At 38.4% G+C, this 17879-nt stretch overlaps 1 protein-coding gene across 1 annotated transcript in view; it reads right to left on the bottom strand.

The window, feature by feature from the left end:
* Positions 1-17599, bottom strand: part of INTS10 (integrator complex subunit 10) — a gene marked incomplete at its 5' end in the record, with an annotated part of 19967 nt that extends 2368 nt beyond the window's left edge. The window contains 15 exons of the mRNA XM_010013502.1: positions 3692-3785; positions 4851-5013; positions 5493-5572; positions 5947-6055; positions 7170-7322; positions 8129-8211; positions 8878-9031; positions 9814-9947; positions 13514-13683; positions 14127-14298; positions 14654-14794; positions 15085-15166; positions 16020-16159; positions 17167-17270; positions 17532-17599. Of these exons, the coding sequence (XP_010011804.1) occupies positions 3692-3785; positions 4851-5013; positions 5493-5572; positions 5947-6055; positions 7170-7322; positions 8129-8211; positions 8878-9031; positions 9814-9947; positions 13514-13683; positions 14127-14298; positions 14654-14794; positions 15085-15166; positions 16020-16159; positions 17167-17270; positions 17532-17599 (1847 nt within the window). The remainder of the gene's footprint in view (positions 1-3691; positions 3786-4850; positions 5014-5492; positions 5573-5946; positions 6056-7169; positions 7323-8128; positions 8212-8877; positions 9032-9813; positions 9948-13513; positions 13684-14126; positions 14299-14653; positions 14795-15084; positions 15167-16019; positions 16160-17166; positions 17271-17531) is intronic.
* Positions 17600-17879: the final 280 nt, after the last annotated feature.

Raw genomic sequence — 17879 nt, forward strand, 5'->3', positions numbered from 1 at the left:
GGAGGGCTAGAAGTCCTTTAAGAAACAGCAAACAGCAGCATTCAAACACCCACACACCAACTCCCCCTCCGGTGCAGAACGACTCTCCAGAAAAGGGGCAACAAAGAACTGGGGTGAGACCACACAGCAGTATGACCACCGGGCAGCCAAAGGGGTGCAGGACCCTAACAGCACCAAGCATGCAAGTACCCCCAGATTTCACTGCAAGGCTGTTCTGCAGCTGTGGTCTAAACGTATACCCATCCTTTTGGACAGTTACACTGGGAGAAAGGACAGCAGTAGGGCAAAACCAATTCACAGTTGTACTGTGCCAGCTTCTCCCAGGAAGCATGTCAGTCAGAGAAGATTTAATCAGAGGAGCACTGCGGATACCACAGTTTCCCTGCAGAGCTGGCAAGAGCGTGTCAGTGAACCAGGAGAGCCCACGGCTTGGAGTTAAGTGATTTGCTGCTGAGCCCAAGCCGAGTGCATGCACAGCGGGTATTGGCCAAGTTGAGTACATGACAGTGTATGTTACAGGTTGCCTAAGTATCTTTTCATTAGCCTACAGATGGCCTTTTTCACCTTTTCAAATTCAAACTGCATACAAAAATGGCTGTTAGAGGATGGCACAATGTCAGAGCACAAACACCTACTCAGAACAACTTCCCATTTATGACCTGAAAGACAGTTTGTCTTCCTGTGTGTTCAAGGACTGAATTTCACAGTTCAGTCCTTGTCTGTGTGTGCTATGTATAACAAGATAGTAACTTCTTATGTCCAGCCTAGAGCAAATCCAGTGCCCCACCGAAGGAGAAATGAGTAATTTAGTGTATACGGAACAGGCCTAGTTTCTTAACCTAAATCATTTCAGGCACCCCCACAGATGCTAAGAAGGGAGCAGAGAAGCAGGACTTGCACTTAGATACCTGTAATAACGAATTAGGGGCCTACTGTCCGATCTCACAGGTGGGCATTTTGGTTAGTATCTGTAATTTACTAACAAATACAGATGGAGAGCTATACTTATAAATGTCAAGTAAAGACAGGACATTTTAGTAGTACAGAAACACTCTAGAATAACCTGAAATAAAATATTCACAAGAATTACTCAATCAAATGAGACTTTTTTTCCATGAGTTCTTGGCATGAATAAACCCAGAGCTCACAAAAATGGACACGGGGAGCAGAAAATACGAAGAAACAGCAAGATGTTATTGGTCCCAGAGTGGCAGATGTTTGCGAAAGGGATTCTGCACAACTGTGTCTTCATTCCTGTTTGCAAGGTCTGCCGTCAGAACTATGCATACCCAAGTGCCCAATCAGAATAAAAAGTACACTTTCAACATACTTCGTTTCCCTTCAAACCCACTGAGCTTTTCCTCTGCTGTCCCCAAGGGAGAGATGTGATGGGAACGCGAGTAGAGGCAGAACACTCAACAGCTTTCACATCACGTTTCTGCAGTTCGGTAGGCTAAGAGTAGACTTATTAGAGTAAGATTTATGAAAAAGAGGAGCACAATATTAATCAGTCATTTCTTGCATGTTGTTCTTTTCCTCTTTCACCTCACTAGTTAACACTGCCACCACTGACATGGTAAAACTTGAAACTTGGCTTGTCTAGAATGGAGTTCCAAAATGCTAAGTGGCTGAATTCAGAACTCTCCACAGAAGTCTTGCTGACACTGCAAAGAGAATGAGCTGGCTATATCACCAATTAAACTAAAACCATGGACCTTCATATTCCCACAGCAGATACGAGCAAAGGGAGCTTTTACAAACTATATATATATTTTGCAGGACTTGTTTGCACGTCTGCAGGCTACAAAGATCTTACTTCAGCTTTTGAAAACCACCTTGCAGTTTGCCTTCCTGGGTTCAGAAAAATCAGTATGATTTCCTATGAAGTACACATACTGGCAGTATGTACAAGTACACAAGTACTGGCAGAAGAATGGGGAATTCACCTGGGGAGAAAATGTCCTGTAAGTCATAAAACAAGAAGCTGCCCTTATAACAAACATGTAATATCTGTAATACATTCTCCACCAATGAAGATGCAGGATTGCTATGTATATTCATGCTGAGGAAAGATTAAGCAAAGGAGCAACTGCTTTTTGTCTTTGGACTGCTGTGGCAAACTCAAGGTTAAGTCTTCCTGTGTGTGACTGCACAGTATCTGAGCAGCCTCTGCTCATTACTGGACACAGCCTTGGGCAACATGGTCTAGTGTGAGGTGTCCCTGCCCATGGCGGGGGGGTTGGGACCAGATGATCTTAAGGTCCTTTCCAACCCAGACCATTCTATGACTCTACGATGGTGCAGCAGCTCATACAACCAGAGTCAGTGATAGTTTTGAAACATCAGATTTTGAGCCTACCAATCACTGTCCCACAAAACAGCTGTGCCAGCACATTTTTATCTAAGTCAAAGAGAGATTTCTGTCTTGCTAGAGATACTGCTCACTGTCTACTTCCTGATTGGTGGGGTCGGAACAGTAAGTAACAGCTACCACACCAACCAAAATAAAAGCCATGATGCAGAGAAATAGCACTGAACTATTGCAACTAACTTGAGATAGCACCTAAGTTAACCAGACATAGTCTTGGGTGCTAAGCCCTCTTGCTGACAGAGTTTATTAACATCGTATATAGTACAGCATACCCCAATTCTTGTTTTCATACAGCTGGTTACAAGCAGTGAGGGTAAGAAATTGAATATCTAGAGCCTAGAAGAGAAAATTTTCTGTCACATAATTAAGCATTTGTATTTCTTCTTTTCTTTAATTACACCTAGTATCCCATTTTTCTGTTCATTACCTAGAACTCTGGAAAAATCTATTTCCTAGTCTGAATTTCAATCCAGTTGTCTAATGTCAGGGTCCCATTTTCTGGAAAACTTTAGCCAATTTCTAGTTAGTGAATAGCCAGAATACTACACCCAAACTGGAATTTCAACAAACTTTAGCACTCCCCCTCTTATAAAGCAAAATACCACAAGTGCTAATAAATAACCAGGATGTTCCAAAACATTCTGCCACTAAAACCCGGCAGCAGATACTTGTTCAGTCTTGACTCAAAACTAAGAACACCTAGGAAGTTAATCCAAATTATTAATTTCTTCAGCATCTCATAAGAAGCTAAGCAGAATAAGCTTCTTCAGTACATAGCAAGAGATGACCTGCTAGTTCTGACACAGAGGTTAGTAGAGTTTACCTGGAGTGTGATTTAATTTATGCTTTATACCGAAGATTTTAATTATTCAGTGGTCTTTCATCACTTTGTTTACAACAAACAGTGCTTTCTGGTTAGCATTACCCTTCAGCAAAATTAGTAACACCACCTTGCACTCAGACCTGATTATTTAAAGAATTCCTGCAAAGTGCAAGTGTCTGATTGAAAGAGCAATACTGTAATCACTTTAATATCAGTTTTTCTAAAGCAAATGCCACATTTAGGAATAAAGTTCTGTAAAAGTAGGAGTTTAAAGTTGAAGAACATAAAAAAAAAAAAAAAAACAACTCACAAGTCAGCAGGAGAGTCAGAAAATGCAGCTCACTGCCTTGTCTGAACTCCTTAGCCAATTCCTTAATTTTAAGGTCAAAGACATGAGAAGCTTACTATCCAGAAGATAACATGAAAACAAAGACAACCAGTACATACTCCCATTTTTTCCATCCCAGAGAAAACAATAAATGCTTTTTTGTACTTACTTGATCAACATTGCTTGATTTGGTAGCAGTTCCAGATGAATTTTCCCTCCTTCCTGTGTTCTTAAATAAGCAAATTCCTCCAACATATCAATATCTGAAGAAAACATTAAGGATTTGAGTAGGGACAAACCTATAGAGAACATTCCTTCTTATCCCTCACACTTCAAGCCACACTGCTGAAAGGACGGTCAAAATGAACAGCTATTGAAGTATCTCCTTCTTAAAAGCAGTAAAGATCATCACAGTATGTACTGCTAATCCTCTACAAATTCATGACAAATGGGGTTTTTAATGTACAAATACAGCAGTCAGGTTTTTTTTTATTTCTTTGTATGTATAGTCAGACACAGGTAATAAAATCTCCTCTCCACAAATTCCCTGGTGGTTTTTACTTACTTTGCCTGCCTTGCAGGTTATCAAAGCAGTGCAAACTGAAGCACTGGGACTGAAGGAAATGCTGCCACAGTGGCACACACCACCCTTTTTAGTGCTCTATTTTGGTCCCTTTATATAGCTTTTCTTCCTTTTTCTTTCCCTCCCTTAATACCAGAGTGGGTTTTTTTTAAGTTGTCTCAGATAGGAGTTAGACCCCTTGCTTCCTAGGGACCATGGCTGCATGTCTGTTTAGGCTAAACACTAAACTGTCTACATGTGTGTATGCTGATCCAAGCGTATGTCAGGTATCAGAGTACAGAAATGACACATGCTTTGCACGAACTTTGACATAGCTCATTATCTTAATCCAAAAATCTCACCCACACAATGCATTTCATGAACAACAGCCAAAATCATTCAACTCTTTGAAGCACAGGGATCACTTTTTCGTTTTTGTTAACAATTTTGTAGTATAATGCCCTATATATTGTACTGGAAAGACTGCCATCACTTGCAGGGGCAGCCTGAGCTGCTGCTGGTTTTCTGAATGGCAGTGCAATTGCAATGTACTTAAGGGTACCCTCAGCTGCCAGAACAGGTGACAAGAGGCACATACACAGTCTATTGTGCACTACCACCTATTACAAGAGGCTTACATGGCATGGAAATAAACACAGAATACGATTCAGGGACAGAACTCCTACTGAAACTATCTAATGGCTTTTTCAACACCCCAGCACGTAGTTTTGGATGTGAAAGGCATTCTTGGTTAGAGAAAGGATACTCGTGACATAGTTGAAAAAATTCTCATACTGGAAGTTTCCTTGTTGGCAGATTTTGTTGATGGCTTTCAGGAACAAGTTCTCACCCCTTGGCCACTCATGCTGAAGCAGAACTACTACGTGACCCAGCGCCATATCATCTCTGCTGTCTGTGAAAGCTCTGAGCTTCAGGGAAAAAGTTGGCATTGAGACAATCAGGAAACACGTGTTACTTTTATAAATACACAGGGTTCATCTCATCTACATCTGTGCAAATACACAAGAAGTTTTTTAGGAGTGTATTTCATTCTGCCTTAATATATACATTTAAAATAGGTTGGACGTTTCTAGCCAGAATATCACATTCTCTCCACTGACCTATAAGGGAAGTCTGAATACAGACAAAAGTATCTTGAGATTAATTCTATCTCCCTGCACAGAACTAAAACAAATACAAGAGACAAAAAAGAGAACAAATCCTCCTTCATCAACACTCCCTCCCCTGCAAAAAAAGAGCCTCCACAAACCTATTTAGGTGAGAAGCACTTGAAACACAGCCCTTCAAACCTTGTCAGAACAATGGGATAAGGCCATGCAGTTTCAGGACTCCAGATACATACACTAGGCCTTAGAGACAGCATCGACTTCAAAGCCTTATAGCTTACCTTGAAACAAGCTAACAGTAGATGAAGGCAGTAAGGCATGATTGCTCTACTGGTACACGGCCAAAGCTTCAAATCAGACCCTGCAACAGAACAGTTTATCGTATGCTTCTTTAGTGATATCATGATTATCTAAATTTGGAAGAAATTAGAATGGAGCAAGAGAAATCCACAATTGCCAAATCTCAGGAAGGGAGAAAAACTTTGAAGGTATATTATGAATGATTCAAAACATGAAGTTACACATAATGTTTTCGTTTCTCTTCTTTCCTGTGGTAGGAATTTGTCACCAATATACTTTAATAGGTACCAGCAGGAAAATCACTCACAAAAACAAGAAGGGATAAAGAACCTCCTCCCATTTTGTAATACAAAAGGAGAAGAACTATATGCTCAACCAAAACGCATAAACTAAAACTGAACTGACACTGAGTTTAGGTTAGTAGCAGTTCCTTACCTTTCCTGAATTTAGACTTGACTTTAGGTTGCTCCTCTTGTACTCTACCGCCTTCTTGTATTGGAAGTGAAATACAGCACATGAGGTCAAGCACTTTTTCGCAGGTTTGCTGTAAAAAGAACAAGGGGGACATGATAATGCTAAGTCTAACTGAATTTCTTCAAATTCATCTATGATTAAATATTTCAGATATGCAAACTTAAAAAACAATCACAAAATTTTCTGCTAGAATTTGAGTGGATTTAATGCATCACTTAGTTTGGCTGAGCAGAAAGATGTAGTTCTCACTAAACAATCTCCAAGAGCTTACCTAAGTAATTTGAATTGTGAAAAAAAAATATGTACTGGCATTCTTCATTTCAAGAGTGTAAGATCAGTACGACTGCAATCAGAAGCTATTTCACTTTGAAGGATTAAGTTTTCAAATGAATTCTTAGAATAGCTTTTAAAAGCTTGTTCTGTCCATAGTAAAAATAGAAAGGAAAATGGCAATCTGACAGCATGACAGAAATCAATGAATTTTTAATGCTATTTCCTAGAGACACTAAGAGGTCTCTGGGGATATTATCCCATTTCCAGTAAAAGTAGTAAACTGGAAGGGACAAAGACTTGCTCAGTAGTACTAGCATGACGCTAGATCCTCAGAGACACAGCCTTTATTATGAGTGCTGACACTGACTGACCTAAGACCACCATGCACTCCTGTAATATTGAAAACATAAAGTATGTATATTGCAAAGGTAAAGCAAGTTCAGAAGTCAGCCCAGGAAATAATGTTCTAGAGTCTCTTATACTGTCAGCTGATAACTAATTCCTTTCTAAGATGATCACAGTATTTTCTTTTCTACAAACCTTTTCTTCCCCTGCCACATGAAGCCTATACCTAAAAATTTTCCCCTCAGTAGTTGACATTGTTTCAGTCAAGTTAAGGACTTCAAATTTAAGATTGCTTCCACGGACACCTCAAACACTTGCAGCTATGGAAAATCGTGACTAAACCCCCCAAATCATAACTACCAGACTATGTAAGAGAGATGCTACTGGACAGTCACTTAATGTGCCAGGAAGTACAATTCTTCTCCCTGTGAAGCATAGATTTTTCAGTATGTTTGATACCCTGTTGAAAGCAAGCTAATGGGAAAATTCAAAGGAAGATGACAAACGGGAATCACACGGCCAGATGATGAAGGACCAGATGATGAAGGACCAGATGCTGTACGTACCCGATATTCCCCGAGGGCAAAATGGCATGTTGCTAACTGGATTAGTGCTCTCTGATTTTCTAGTGATCCTTGACCTGTAATTTGCTGTGGAGAATGAGAGCCCTGAAGAGCTGCTAAGTGATGTAGGCTGCTAATTGCTTTTTTGTACTGCCCCTTTAAAAAAAAGATACAAAAAGTCAGTGTTTGGGTCTTCTGTATACACTGGGTAGAAAGACAGAAATAAAATTTCCCTTGCAGAAAGCTTTCAAAACACAGTGTGTCCAGATAACAGGGCTTCAGAATTTTAATCTAGCAGAACACTCTCCAGTGACAGGGGTGTGGATTGATCGCTTGCAAGGCAGTGAGAGGACAAACAGAACTCTGCTTTAAAAAGCCTGCTTAGAAATCACATTTGTATCTGAAACAAATAATAGTGCTCTTCAGGATTAATCATTACTTTATTTAGAGGAATAAAGTTTAAATTAGCTCCTGCTCAGGTACAAGTACAGGCAAAAATATTTCCCAAAGGAAAAAATACAGAAGAACGAGCTTTATTCTATAGATGGTATCTGGAACGAGCAGAATCACCCTGATTTCTGAGGAGAGTGATAAATTTTAACTGAGACACGCTAAAATCTGCTGCTGCTTGAAAATTCTTCTCTCTGATTGTGTTCCAATATAATACATGTCAGATGAATAAAATGCAATTTCCTTCCATAACACAATATATATATACTGGTCAAAATGCCACCACAGAGGTCTTTTCCATATGCCAAAACTCAACAAACAGCTATTGGTACAGGAATATGCCAAGTTGTGGTAAGAATGGTATGGTTCCATCCCCAGAAGGGTCATGCTTTAAAGGATAACATCAGTAGGCACTTAAAGCAGTCAAGCTGGCTAATCAGAACAGCTATTCACTAGAAGGAAGAGTAATGTAATGGTGTCATTTTTATTAGTTTCTACTTTTTTTTTTTTACCTGGTAGATGATCATGTCTGTAAGAAAGATTCTTAACCAAAGCCAGCTGTCCGTCTTCCATGCCAAACAAATTCTGGTGAACTCTGCATAAGTGGCCAGAGAAGAAAAAGAGAAAATTAAGCATTTCATGGCTTTGGGTTAAAAAAATCACTTATCTAGAAGAAGAAAAATAGATGAATTTAAAAATAACCCCAAGCCAAACCAAACCCCAAACTAAACAAAACCGTAAGAGTGTGAAATCTCTCAAATACAGGATACTTTCTTCCTGTACAACCATACTTTGATTCAGTGTCCAACAATTCTAAAAGCAGCTAGGTGGTACTATTTGTCTGCATTTTAGAAGAGAACTTTGCTCTCTAGATTATCACACCAGATATTATCAGAAAGGGAGAGACACAGTAAATACACGTCTTCAGAATCGACTAAAGCAGCCATTAGCAGCACACGCTCATTAGATTAGCAGCACTACTATTAACCAACTATTCCTTCAGTAATTGCTGCTTCCAAGAGGAGTGGGTGTGCATACGCAAAGATGCATGAAAAATGTAACTAAATCTAGGAACAAAATATTCAGAAGTGCAACAACTGATAAAGCTTCTTATTAGAACTTACATAAAAAATACTCAGGACTGAAAGTAAATGCAATTTTAAGGATTCACAATGACAGGAATTGCATTTTAACAACAGTAAAATGACCTCTGTGCACAGCAATGAAGCCTAAATGCAACTCTGCCACCAGTTAGCCTTACCTTTGTCGAGCGATTCCAGAGAATAGAGCAGCTCCCAGCTCTCTCTTGCCAGTTTAAAGCTCTCTAATACTTCAACAGAGTTTGCAAGATCTGCCTTGTTTACGGTAATATGTCGACTTCGCACCTTCCCAGAAGGATCCTCATCATCTGAGCTCTGCTTAAGAGTCAGTATCGAACAAAGACATTAATTTCTTAACTTATACTTATTTCAAAGGACTCTGAAGTCACAGAAGTTCACTGAACACAAGAAAACAATTCTGTACTAAAGATGCCAAGCTCCTAGTTTAAGTGCTGTTAGGTGTCTTTTTGCTTAGATTGTTTTAATATTACAACAATTGACTTGCTACCAAGAAACTCAGTGGTATAGTGTGATAAATGATATCCCCAAAGAATTCTTTCTGTTAAACACCGTGTACCACCACTGAGCTTCCGCCAGATTATCCATCAGAGTATGTACACACTTCATGCTTTATCACCTAGTCTAAGCCTGAAGTGGCATCACGTAAAGGAAATGTAATTCTTGTATAATTGCATACTTCTGCCAGCAGAGAAATTCTATAAAACTGTGTGTTTATACGACTAAAGAAGTAGATGTATTCATAGTTCCAATCATGAAAAGTCAATTAATTTGGAGGTGTAGCTGTGGAACATCTGACTGCTATAGCTACCATTTATAACAGCTTCTGCAGTTTCAGCTGAACTCCTTCAAGTTAAAACATTCACATCAGCACATACATGTCTACAACAATTGCTACAAAAATTGTTTTATTTCTGCTGGCTTTAGCAAAAAAATATGTTTGCAATTTGTGGTCATAAACAGCTATTCCAGGGTAGCTCTAAAAATTACATCTACTACACCTGTGTCAAAACCATTTTTGTCTAAATTGCAGTACCTGTGCCATTCTTATTACAGACAAAGAAGTCTAGAAAAGTTACCATTGTTTTTTCTCTTCCCTCAGCAAGTTTCCTCTTCTTGTGTATGTGTTTGTTACGATCAATATCTGTATCACCATAGACGTTGGTCACATCCTCAACAAGAACCAGTGGGGCTTGGTTTGGAGCATTTGGACCTGGATTTAAGGATATATTAATTCAAGATGGCTCTGAACTGATCTGAAAGATCTGATGCCTACATCACGTTGGTTTTGTTTCCTTCACAAATAATCATTGCAATGCTAGAGAAAATCTGAAATTGGTTCATTTAAGTTGCATAAGCTTAAACTATGCTGGTAAAACTATGGTTTTCTCAAAGCAGCCTTACAGTAAAGGTCAGAATGCATCTACTAGACACCACAAGAATTTGCTTGGGAGCTTCAAAATACCTTTGCATCCTTTTATTTCCAACAGTGTAGTCACAAGATATACTCAGGCAGAAGGTGTTCTCTTATCAAGTACTATTTGCCTTTACGCAAGTACAACAGAACAAATGGCTTTGAAGTTAACAGCCATGAACATGGCAAAGCACAGCAATGTTCTCAAAACATTCACATGAGAAACCAAAGCAATATGCTGACAGGCACCGATGCCTCAAAGAAGAGAGTATACTTTATCACAAAATCTCCCGAAGGATCACTCGGCGTCAGCTTTGTCCCCACTAATTTCAGTGTACAGAATTAAACCTTTAATTGACTGCCAGAGCCCATCTTCACTCCTCAAAGCCTCTGGAGAAGCCTCATTTCAAAGCACAAAAGGCTTAACTTCTACTTCCACTGGTGTCAAGGTACATCCAGTGAGATCTGGTACCTGCAATTTCAAACCTTGGTGCTTAAGTTTCATTAGATATAAAATAGTAACAACACTTCTTAATCTCAAGCAACAGTAGTACATGGCCACTACTGAGGCGGCTTTCCTTCTGGTAACATTTTTTGCTTTTGCAGAAAGTTACATATATATACGTGGAAAGCTCAGACAAAAAGAAATATAAATGAAAGGGGAAATGCATTAATCTGTTTTCCCTTTTTGAAATCTCTACCAGACAAGACAGTAGTGCAGACAAGTATTTTCAGTATGTGCATTTCTTTTGTTTGCAGAAAGATATGAGTCTAAGACCTCATTCATAATTGCAAAAAAAATTATTTCAGAGCTTAGTATAATGACAATCCATTTCATCTCTTGACATAAAAGAACCTATAGGAAGCTTTTTCCAGCTACCCAAAAGTAATGTGTAAGGAGCCCACTATGACAGAATTTTTTACACGAAATAACCAACCTGGCATGCTTAACAAATAATGTTCTCTCCTCTGACTAGTTTCAAACTAAATACCACCAGTGAAATGTCCCTTACGCAAAGGCAACAACACATTTAAATCACCTCTCCTGTACCACCAAGTATGCCACTGTGTTGGAATCTAACCCATGTGAACTGAAAAATAGAGCCAAGTTATAATGTAGAAAATAGCATCCATGAGAAACACATATGAAAGTACCACAACTAAGATGCTGGAAGAGTTTTACCACTAGAATCTCAAAAGCTGCCTCTTGTAACACCTGAGAAGAAAAAAGTGGGTTTTTCTTTTACTCATACTAGTTTGAATGAATACTAGTTAACTGCTTTGCTTTCCAAAGAAATGTTCTCTTCTCAGTAGCAGGCAAGAGCACTACAGCCTTTATTCCAAAACCTTCAGTCTTAAAACAAAGCCAAACCTAACCTCACCCTTCACCTGGGCTGCAAGCCTTCTCTTACATTACTGTAAGTTACAAAGCCATACAAAGAGCAATGCTGTGTTTCTGTGTCTAACCAGTCTAGAATCTAAGCTTACAGAGCTTATAAAGCACAGAGTGTTATAAATAACCCCCTAGAAGCATTAGCCCAAACAGTGACTCCTGCCAAGCCTGCAGGCAGCCTGAAAGTTACAAGAGGTGTGAATTGCCTCATTCATTTCCTAAGTCTCCAGCAAGGCAGATATGAATTATGCAAGACAAATGCACTGAAAAACTTTTTCTCCAGAGTTTTCTTGCCAAGTCCATGCACATGAGAAGAAAGTCACAGATCAAAGATCAGAACTACTGGATTAAGGAGAATATAGCTTTTCCCCTCTCCACTACACTTCCAAAATACATACGATTCTACATTCCCACAGTGAGCCTTCCAAAGAGAGAGAGAAAAAGCCCTAATGATACGATATGAGAGGCATTGAATGCTGCTGGACTTCAATGCTAAAGCAGAAATAAGTAAAAGATGTCTTTGAAATATTTTCCTGATGTCAGAAAAATCACAGAAGGTACCAGAAATGCTGCACTGAAGGGACTGCACTCTGCTATCTCAGTATACATTTTCTTTTAGTGGTTCAGTCTGAAAACATGAGTTTTAACATATTCAGTTGCACAACTTATAAAGTAACATTTTCACCAGTGCTTTATTCCCTTGCTTCCTCAAGTCAGAATCAAGCAGCTAAAACTACATGCACAGTTAAAGTATGTCAGTGCCCCACCATAACTCTTCTTTCCTCTGGATAGAGCAAAAAAAAAACAAAACAACTCAACTCCATCAGTTCCTGTATTTGTTGAAATGACTTCGTTTTCTTTGCATACAGGTTGCCATGTTATTTGTCTTCTGAGCTTAGCTATCTACTGGCACCATCCAACTGATGACCCAACTTTACAGAAAGTTAAAACCCATAATTTGCACTGAGTGTTCCATTACTCTAATGATCATTTGCTCCACACAGGAAATTGTAATGAAACACAACACACAACACAGTCTTACCATGAATCAGTAACTGTAGTGTCAATTACCTATAGTGTACTAATTACCTATGGTGACAACTGTTACTGTTGCAAGGGATTCCTTAACAGTGAGTGAAGAAGCAGGAAATGCACACTATTAAGAGTTAAAAATTCCCCTCTGTGATGCTATTTCAGTAAGTTCTAAACAAACTGTAGGTTGAAGGACTTCCCTCAGCTTCTGAGCCATCCCTGAAAAATCCAGTCAATCCCTGAAGAAGCAGTCCAAGGTGTTCCAGGCAATCCAATATGCCCCAAATGCAGATTTAAGTGGACAGAAAAAAGCATAGATAATATTCATACTTGAAATGTTCAATTTACAAATTAATTACAAATTACGATTAATGTGCAAAACACACTTTAAAAATTGTACTTAAACTATACAAAGAAAGAAAACTTGGAAGCTCGTGAATTTCAGGAGATCTTTTCCTATTCAGTTTTTATTTGATCAATTATAAATTTGTTGTGTGTTCCTAATGTAAAAATATCTTCACTTATGTTGTGGAAGCTTTTGTACAATCTTTTGACTGAAGGAAGCCAGGAAAATGTAAGCTTCAAAGAACCAAAGAAGAAAATGAAACAAACACGATGCTGATAAAAGAGCAGGAATCAGCCCTAGGGGTGTTTCTCATAACATCTGTTCTGTTACTTTTGTCTTTGCTAGACAACTAACTGCTGCTGGCCAAAGCTGAAACCACAATGTTAAGTTAAATTGATCTTTGGTCTGATCCACTATAGCAGTTGTCATAAACTACTTATGCTCGCAAGACTAATGTCTTGGAAGTATTTTTAAAAAGACCCACATCACTCTGTCAAATGATAGTTTCAACAGACTAATGAGAAATGATCTTTCAGACATTAGCAATGAAATCACCAAGAACTCTTTACAAAAGTTGAAACATTAGAAACTAACCTTGAAAGAGCGACGGCTGGATGTTGCTGACATACTGGAATGCATTTTTAAAGAAGACCAACATCGTGGAATACACTACTTGATTCTTATATTTAATGTGTGCATCACTATCGAAGTTACTGATGTATCTGCAGAGGTCTTTCATTCGATGCAGAATATCACCAAAACTTCTGAAGTGAGACAAGAAGAATTCAGAATTTTACACAGACTCTGAAACTAAAGGAAAGAATACACAGTGAACATTAAAAACTTAATGTTTTAGCTGAGGCTGTCTCCCAGCTGTACGTCATTGGAGGCTGTGAGTGCACTCCAGTGAAACTTCACTGAACATTCAGTATGATTCTCTTTGCTGAGGCACATAAGGAAGGATGCTCCACAGTACTACAGTTCTTATACACAACTTTCATCAACAAAGGTTTAGGTTAGAGACTAATTTGAAATTGCCCCCAGAATCCATGTTTTTGCTTTACACTGTACAGTCTTAAAAGAAAACCTGCACTGATTTCACACAGAATGTCCTCTGGTTAAAATCTTTCTTCAACCCATCTTCTTAAGAATTAAAAAGCCAAATTCTCCTTGAGAAGAAATACCTGGAAAAGTACAAATTTCTCACCTTCTTCCTTTATCCATTTGCCATTCACACCTCATTCCCACCACAGACAATATTTTAAATAGCCTCTCCCAAGGATCTGTAATCTGTGATGATTTCTCTGTGAGACCATCTATTACATATTTCTGAGAGCTACGCTTGCTTGGAGACATAATATCAGAGGAATCTTGTGAACCTAGGAGAACCAGCACATTTTTCTCTTCATAAAGAAATCAAACCAACTTATTTATTTTCAAGAAGGAGATATGTACATTGGAGCTTTCAGGGTAACCACTCTTTACCGAGAAGGCTATCAGGGAGCGGCAGGCATTTTTGCTTCCTTGTACAAGAGAGCTAATAGGCTGGATAAGATTCTTACCTGATGTCAAAGAACGAAGAAACATCAAGTACTGCTATTAATCCTTGTTTATGGGATACATTACATCAAAGTAGTGATTTTTTTATTATTTTTTCTTTTTCATTTATGGATGTCAATTCAGTAATACTAAAGCACATCCTAAGAAAGGTTAATTTTATAACAATATTCTTACCTTGATATTGGCTTTCTGTCTGTGTAGATCTAGTAACATAGTTAATATAAAATTCTGCTGCTTTATTCAGGTATTTGTATAACAAGCTGGCAGGAAGTCGAACATCAGGGTTGTTAATTATTAGGGGAAGAACATCACAAACTAGAATAGAAAACAAACAAAAAATCATTCTATTTGTCCCAAGTAGGGTTTCTCAATCATCAATGTAAGCATCCATCCCTGGCTGACCATACACCACAAAGGATCACAAAGAACCTGAGCGGCTGTAACACCAATTTGTACCATACAGTTCGTCTGGCCTAATGTGGCCTGAGCCTCTTCTGAGTGAAGTGATTTTCTGATTTTAATAACCTGAAAGTAGCTTACTGAACATAGAATGTTGCCATACTAAAATGCTGTATAATAAAACAAGAACATTAATATTTTCTTACCAAATAGTTTTCTAAAACAATTCACTGGGGATTCTTGGTCTTCAATGCTTTCAGCATCTAATAATGTTTCTCCAAGGCCTACCTATGTAAGCAGAGGTGAAAATCAAACACTGGACCAGTGGTTTCAGAAACTTTTTAACCGCAGTTCAATTCAGTGGATGCATGAGTAGCAACTAACTATATATGCCAACTGCATGTGCTAGTTTCTAAATACATAGTTAAACCATCCTTACTTAGTAACAGCTGAAGAGCAATGCCAGCAGATAGCAAAAGACAACTAAGAGAAAAACTACACATGCAACTGTATCATAATGACGTGCACAGACACGTGATATCTATGGAGGTACCAGGCCCTAAAGTTTCAGCTTGTCATCTGAGCTGTAGTAACTAACTGTGCACTCTGCCTGATGCTAGTACTAGTTAGTGTAAGTCAGTCTCAGAACTAACGGGTTCTATACTCTTTAAACTATTTTTATACTATCCTTAAATTGTCCTTACATAAAGCAGGTCATTATTTAAACACCTCCAGCTGTTGCTTCACAAGTCAAAGCAAACAATGCTGCTTCTTAGGAGTCTAGTCATAACCTTGAAGCACTGTGCCTTCAATGTGAGTTTACTGACAAAAAGATGAAGCAATATTCTTAGACTGTCATACTCCTCCACGCTCTTTTTGTGCTATTCTGCTTTTTTAAAAAGGATGGAATATTCTTTGAGTTTACAAAACAAAAAATCGTTTTCTTTGCTTCCATTTGTTTTCTGCCCAATTCTTTCCTGCTGGTAACCCCAAGATACAGCAATCTGAGTTATTAGCCACAATTAAACATGAGTAAAAAGACTCACCCTCTCCCTAGGCAAAGGAAAATACATTTCAGAAAATTTTCAAGAAACAGATTCCCAATATCCTGAATAGTTACTATGAACGTCTCTTCTCTTACCCCATGTTGCACCACAGTCTCTGGGAAACGTCGCAGAAGTAGTAGTAGCATTTCTGCCCTTTCTAATGTGTTAAAACACTGTTCTGTGGCCTTCAGTAGCATTTCACACTGGACCCGACCAGGAAGGGTTTCAAATAATCCTTAAAAAAAAAATTAAATTAAAATCTCTAACTTGCTATGTCTGAGTTGTAAAGCTTATTGACAACGTCTAAAAGACTAGTCACCATCATCTTGCCATGCAGAATGAAAGAGATTCCCTTATGCTTTTTTCTGCTTTTAGTATCTATGCCTGGAAAAAACCTTCTGCTTCTTTCAGAAAAGACCATATGAATATTTATCTGTGTTTATTTATGTGCACAGAAAGACTGCTAATGAGTGTAGTACAGCATTTTAAGACGCTTTTCCAAGAACGTTCATTTAATGTTTTACTTCAATTCCACTTCTACAATTAATACTTCCATTATTAAAAGATATTTTTTGCAATTCAAACTTCCAATAAAACACTAAAAAGAAACAAACATATTCTCCCTGAAAGTTTTATGTATTCTCTCTGGAAAAAAAAAAAAAAGCACATGCCATGAAAAAGCAAGTATTTCCTTAACTGGAGTAGCTTCTATGCAGTTACACACTGCTTATCCTTAGAGCTTCTGAAGCATATATTCAAACAGCAGATTATAATTTGTGTTCAGGTGTAAATCCTGCTTTCAAAACTGCCTGCGGCTGCCAGCAGTAAGCACCAAACCCTTCTGGTCCCTGTTCATTTTCATAAGCCTCACTTCATATGTATGAATTCACCCCATTTTTACGATCATTCACTGCTCTCTACAATCAGTGGGATGATGATTCCTAAATCCTGTTTCACTTATCCCCCATGCAACCTCTTTTCTAAGCACCGCTTTTTCTGGCAGACTTAAGTCTACCTGTATCAGAGACAAAGCAATTGGCATCAGCTTCTTCTGTCCCTTTGTGTTTTCTAAGCCTAACAGACTGAATGAAGCCTCTAATGCTGAACTGATCAAAAAAATACCTGCAGCCCACAAGCAAAGTTACAAAGACCAACATTTACTTGTTACACAAGGTATGCAACCAGAGGTCTTATCTTTAGATTCCTTCAGGACTGTCTCTATTTGTTGAACAGAATTGTTACCTTTTAAAAATTGTGTCTGCTTGTCCTGTGAGTCATTCCTTAATGCCGATGTAATAACACTAATCTCCCTCCATACAGCAGGTTGGTCTGGAAAATTCACAAACCTGGAATAAAGTTTGAGGCAAGGAATGCACAGTGATCTCCAAATCTGTTTCCAAGACAAAACCTTCCTATGAAAGAATGGGAATCGGCAAATGGAAAATAAAACCCTCCTTTTTACTGTTTATCTTTAATTAAGAAGACCTTTTCTACTTAATTTATTCACACGTATTTCCAAGAACACACACATTGTACTTCTGGAAAGTCTGACATTTATGGAAAGAAGCACCTGGCATAATTGCAGAGTTGCAGCTCTGACTACTTACATGTCATAGAGCAGCCTGCCCGCAGACGCTGTCCTTTCAGCGTTCCTCTCAATAGTGTACATCTCATACTGCAAGATGGAAGAACAGAACATTAGCTTTCTTGAACACATTTCTGAATCAGATTCGTCCTTCCACTCTAAAAAAAAATGTCGCAAATTTGCCACAGCAGTCTGAATAACAGAAAACTGAAGGACTGCAACATTTCTGCAGAAATTAGGAGCTGTGTTTAGACTACCTAATCACACATTAAATTAGGCATATCACTCTGTATGATAAGTACCTTATTATTAACATGCTGGCTTTATTTTTTCAAAACTTAGTGAGAATTCAAGGAGTTTTTTGACCAGG

The sequence above is a fragment of the Nestor notabilis genome, unplaced genomic scaffold (assembly GCF_000696875.1).
Source record: "Nestor notabilis isolate BGI_N333 unplaced genomic scaffold, ASM69687v1 scaffold25684, whole genome shotgun sequence".
Classification (NCBI taxonomy): Eukaryota; Metazoa; Chordata; class Aves; order Psittaciformes; family Psittacidae; genus Nestor; species Nestor notabilis.